The following is a 5,000-nucleotide window of genomic DNA, read 5'->3' as shown; positions in this document are numbered from 1 at the left end:
CGACCATTGATAACGAACTGAGCCTTACCGGGGTGGCCAACCGTATAGTGCTGTCAACCGCAAATTTCTTTATTCCTCTGGGTCTAGATATGACTGCATTGACTCAAGCTTCAAGGAATTAACATGCAAATAAACTTTGTTCTCGTAGGATATGGTGCTTTGGGCCTGGACTTACTGAGGCCAGTGAAATTTAATTATTAGCATCTGAGATAAAACAGTCGTGTCGGTAGACCCAGGGAATAAAAAAATTGCAGTTGACAAAATACAGGAGCAAACTTTATTTGCATAAGTAATGTTAATTCCTTGAAGGCTTGATAAATACAGTTACGATGGCGATGAGCCTACAACATACAAGTCCTATTAACTAGTAAAAGCGGCATGAATTCGCAAAAGTTTGCTCACTACGGCTTTTATTTTCGCATCTTTCAACGCTTTCCGTCTTCCGGAATGCGTTTTTGAAGTTTGTCAACAGGAAGGAGGCGTGACTGTGCTTGGACGACATGACTGAGTCAATGTCATGTCAGGACCCAGGGAAATAAAAAAATTTGCGGTTGACAACATTACGGTCTGCCACCCCGGTAAGACTCGGTTCGTTATCAACGGTCAAAGCCATGGCCACTGTGGTGTGGAAGCGTACCTTTCAAAAGCTGTTTTCCTGCAATATTACCGCCTGAAGTCGCTCGCAGGACTGCTATTGCGTTGATGGTGGGTTGAGATGAAAGTCAATCTTTGTCAATTGATTGTGATGTGGAATTGTGACTGTGGGAACATTTTATCTAGGAATATTTGACTCAAATTGGTGGCACCTGAGAATTTAGTTTCCAGCCTTGGGATGTTATTATACTGTTGACAACCATGAATTGAGAAATGGCTCAAATTGCGTCGGATCTGGAAAATAGCCACACAGGAAGGAAGTTCCCAACGTTGACAATAAGGTTAGGCTTTTTAATTGAGAATTTTTTTCATATAATTATCTTCTTAAGCTTTTTATCGGGATTCCCGTACAAATCCTTATATTTTTGTTGGCCACACTCACACTGAGCTTGGGGCACCTGTGCAATGAACAGCTCATCGCTGAAGTTGGAAAAATTCGATGCAGCACAGCACACTGTCTTTGTCCTTTCTGACTATTAAGCTGTGAGCCTGGTTCTATGTCAATGATGTTGAAAATACTTTGCTGGACACCTCTAAAGCATCATAGACAAATGGACAGAGTACAGTAATTCTCTTCAACAAAGGCTTAAATAACCTGGCTGCTCTTCCCTTCCTGGAATCACTCCAGAAACCCACCAGGCCCCAGTTGTTCAAAAGGTGGATAATGCTATCCATTGGATAGTGCAATTGGTGTTGCTATGACTTATCCACTAGTTAGTGATTTGTCCGGCAGATAGCGCTATCCATCGTTTCAACAACTGGGGCTAGGAGATCAAGACACACACATTGTGAACACTACCGGTATATCCCACTTTCAGCTCCTACCAATTTGTATAAATACAGTTTCCTACCACAAGCAGTAGCTATAATTGGAACAGTTTACCTGAATCTATTACCAACTTATCTGCTAGCCCAGGAGCCTTTCAAGACTCCTTAGCATTGTATTATTGTGAGTAAATTCTAAACCATTAGACCGCTGACACTCTACAATATTTGTGAGGTAGCAGAATAAAAGTGAAGTGAACCTACAATTGTAATAGAAACATTAAATTAAGTTGGAACAATTAATGAATGGTGTAGAATCATCGTGTTACAACTTCGCAGCTTAGATGTATCCCCGTACCCCCTCTCCCCCCCCCCCCCCCTTAATTCAATGTTTGTGAGATTTTTGGGTCAAATGCTAGTAGTACGACTGTAGTTGTGAAATCAACATTGAAGGAGGGGGAAAATGGGGATGGTGGGTGTTCCAACAAATTAATGTGATGAGTATACTGTAAGTGAGTTCAGAGTTTCAAAAAAACGTGGGCGCATCAAGATAAAAGCAAGCATAATTTATACAAAAAACAGAAAACAAAAGATTTCTAATTCTGGCATCTACATCTATTTACAGCTGTACTACATGTATGACAAAAAAGAGAATTATATGCTTGTTTTTATCCCAACGCGCACATTCGTTTTAAAACTCCAAACTGGATTACTGTAGGTTGATCCTGTTTCTAGTTACAATAATGAATACTAGACACAAAGAAATTACAAATTAACCTAAGTTAAAATCATTTTGACCTGAAATCAAATTTAAACTGTAACATTGTTGTTGTTGTTGTTGTTGTTGTTGTTGTTACTGCAATGACTCCATCCCCCCATTTGTAGTCGTCCCAATAAGACAAAATTACATGCAGTCATGCACAAAAATGTTCAGCTACAAGAATCGTACAGTCAGTGAAAGCTTTAAACTTGATTAATTTTAATCAAACGATTATTATTTGTACTGTGACTTACCTGCTTTGATTTGTAGTCTTTCCACTAAGTCAGGGACTAAGGTGCAATTTTTTTTGGGAAAATCCTAAAACGGATTTTTGAATCCAAAAGAGGATTTTGCATTTTTTTGGCAAAATTCAAAAACCGATTATGGATCCAAAGTATCCACACTCAAGGAGGTTACTTACTTTTGGGAAGGGATTTGAAAAAAAAGGATTTTTGACAAGCGGTTTTCCGTGCAAAAATGATATTCAGCAGCTACCGCACATGACAGTTTAGCCCAAAAGTTTTTCTAGTGCCATTTTTACCGTACGACCGAAGACACGAATTGGCCTAAAATAGTTAGGTTTCCTGGAAATTTTACACCAGAAATTGCACCAAAAGTTTCTTCACAGCAATAATATTGTTAGCACCTTTCCTACAGCTAAAAAGTAAACTGCAAAAAGACGCTCTGTAATCGATTTGTACCTTGGCACTTTTTTTTGTATCATTTATTTTTATCGATCACTTAGGTTTTTTTTTTTTTTTCTGGTGGCATTTTCATTGAATAATTTCTCCAAAAGAAACCAGTTAACTGCTTTTTTTTTTAATTGCACAGAATTCTGGGTTTGTTTGTTTGTTTGTTTGTTTGCATTGTTATGGCGAAAAATTCTTTTTTGGATTTTGCCTTTTTTTGGTGCTGAAGAATCCATTCATCCGAGATCACAAATCCGTTTTTGGATTTTCCCCAAAAAACACACCCTGAAAAGGTAGAGCTCAAGTGCATCTATTGCTCTCTTATTGTAGTGAGCTTCTGATGTTCCTACAGTCTTTTCCAGTCTCATCCTCTTCAGCTTAAGTCGTCAACCCCATCTCCTCCTGGGCAATGTTGGAGGTCTAAGGGAACAACAGATCTCCTAAGGAAGTCAACACTGAATGGGGGCTTGGGGGAAAGGGGTTATTTTAGAGCCTTAACCCTTTCACTCCCAAGAATGACACTTATAGATTTTACTCTGTCTAACGCCAGACGATTTTACTGGTCAATGGGGAACCCCACGGAGGTGAAAGGGTTAACAACAGCTAGATTTTACTCTGTCTAATGCCAGATGATTTTACTCGTCAATGAGGAACCCCACGGAGGTGAAAGGGTTAACAACAGCTAGATTTTACTCTGTCTAACGCCAGACGATTTTACTCGTCAATGGGGAACCCCACGGAGGTGAAAGGGTTAACAACAGCTAGATTTTACTCTGTCTAACGCCAGGCGATTTTACTTGTCAATGGGGAACCCCAGAGGGGTGAAAGGGTTAACAACAGCTAGATTTTACTCTGTCTAACGCCAGACGATTTTACTTGTCAATGGGGAACCCCACGGGGTGAAAGGGTTAACAACAGCTAGATTTTACTCTGTCTAACGCCAGATGATTTTACTCGTCAATGGGGAACCCCACGGGGGTGAAAGGGTTAACCCTTTCACTCCCAAGAGTGCCACTTATAGATTTTACTCCGTCTAATGCCAGATGATTTTATTCGTCAATGGGGAACCCCACGGGCGTGAAAGGGTTAAACAGCATTAATTATTATTGACATAAATTAAAGGAAATAGCCTTATACAGTACTTGCTTTTTTTAGGATTGTCAGTGGTGGGTTTTCCCCTCTTTTATCCCAGAGAAACCTTTCACCTACCACTTTTTTCCTGATAGAAATGTTCAATACATGTTGGTATAATTTATTGATCAAAGGCATTCACCCATTGACTCATAAACCATCCCCCATCGATGAGAAAAATTGTCTGGCGTTAGACAGTCAGAGAGTATAATCTATTAGTGTCACTCCTACATGTACAAATGTAGGAGGCAATGAGTTAAATTGCTATCTTTTCATCTACATGTGATTTATATCACTTTGACATTTGAATCATTACTTTTTTTTAAAGCAAAGAAGGAAACAGTATGTCCGTACTTCTTGAGGGGGACTTGCCGATACGGTGACAAATGCCGCAACGAGCACCCAAGAGATCGAGGTACCATTAAGTTATTAATTTTCTTACTTGTGGGCTTTGTGTAATCCATAATACAAAATTGTTCTACCCTATTGCAAACAATTGAAACTAAATGTAAGTCCACAAAGGTCATCCGTTCAAAGGCAAAGTTCAGTTTTAAGTAGAAATCATTGAAGGTGACATAGACTGTTATGCTCTGACTGGACACTAATAGATTAAGTTTGACAAAAATATGAGTGTAGAAGTGATCCTCTCACTTAACTGGACAATTTAAGCAATTGTCTGTTATACATGTTGACACCTGAAAAATTCAGGCAGCTGCAACCGGATTCGAACCTATGACCTTTACCATGCCGGTGCAATGCTCTACCAAGTTTGACTTACTTGTAACTGTGAAGGCACACAGTTGGGAGCAGGTCAATTTGTTGGGAGCATTTTGTTCCCATGAACGGACTCAATGAATGAAAAAAAATGTATATACAGCACCTGTAATTATGCAGATTAGAGATGAAATGTAGACGCTTCTGTAACCCGCACTTCAAATATTATACTGTTCTTTCATTGAGATTAAGTTTGAGCATCCGCACTAGTAATCAGAAGAGCACTC

General features: G+C 39.3%; 1 protein-coding gene across 1 annotated transcript in view; it reads left to right on the top strand.

Annotated features, from left to right (window-relative positions):
• Window positions 1-5,000, top strand: part of LOC138032693 (nucleoporin NUP42-like) — a 17,670-nt gene that overhangs the window by 1,539 nt on the left and 11,131 nt on the right. Inside the window, exon 2 of the mRNA XM_068880394.1 lies at window positions 4,328-4,414. Coding sequence (XP_068736495.1) covers window positions 4,328-4,414 — 87 coding nt within the window. The remainder of the gene's footprint in view (window positions 1-4,327; window positions 4,415-5,000) is intronic.

This window comes from Montipora capricornis, chromosome 14 (genome assembly GCF_036669925.1).
Source record: "Montipora capricornis isolate CH-2021 chromosome 14, ASM3666992v2, whole genome shotgun sequence".
In the NCBI taxonomy this organism is placed as follows: domain Eukaryota; kingdom Metazoa; phylum Cnidaria; class Anthozoa; order Scleractinia; family Acroporidae; genus Montipora; species Montipora capricornis.
This window is presented reverse-complemented; position numbering and strand designations above follow the sequence as displayed.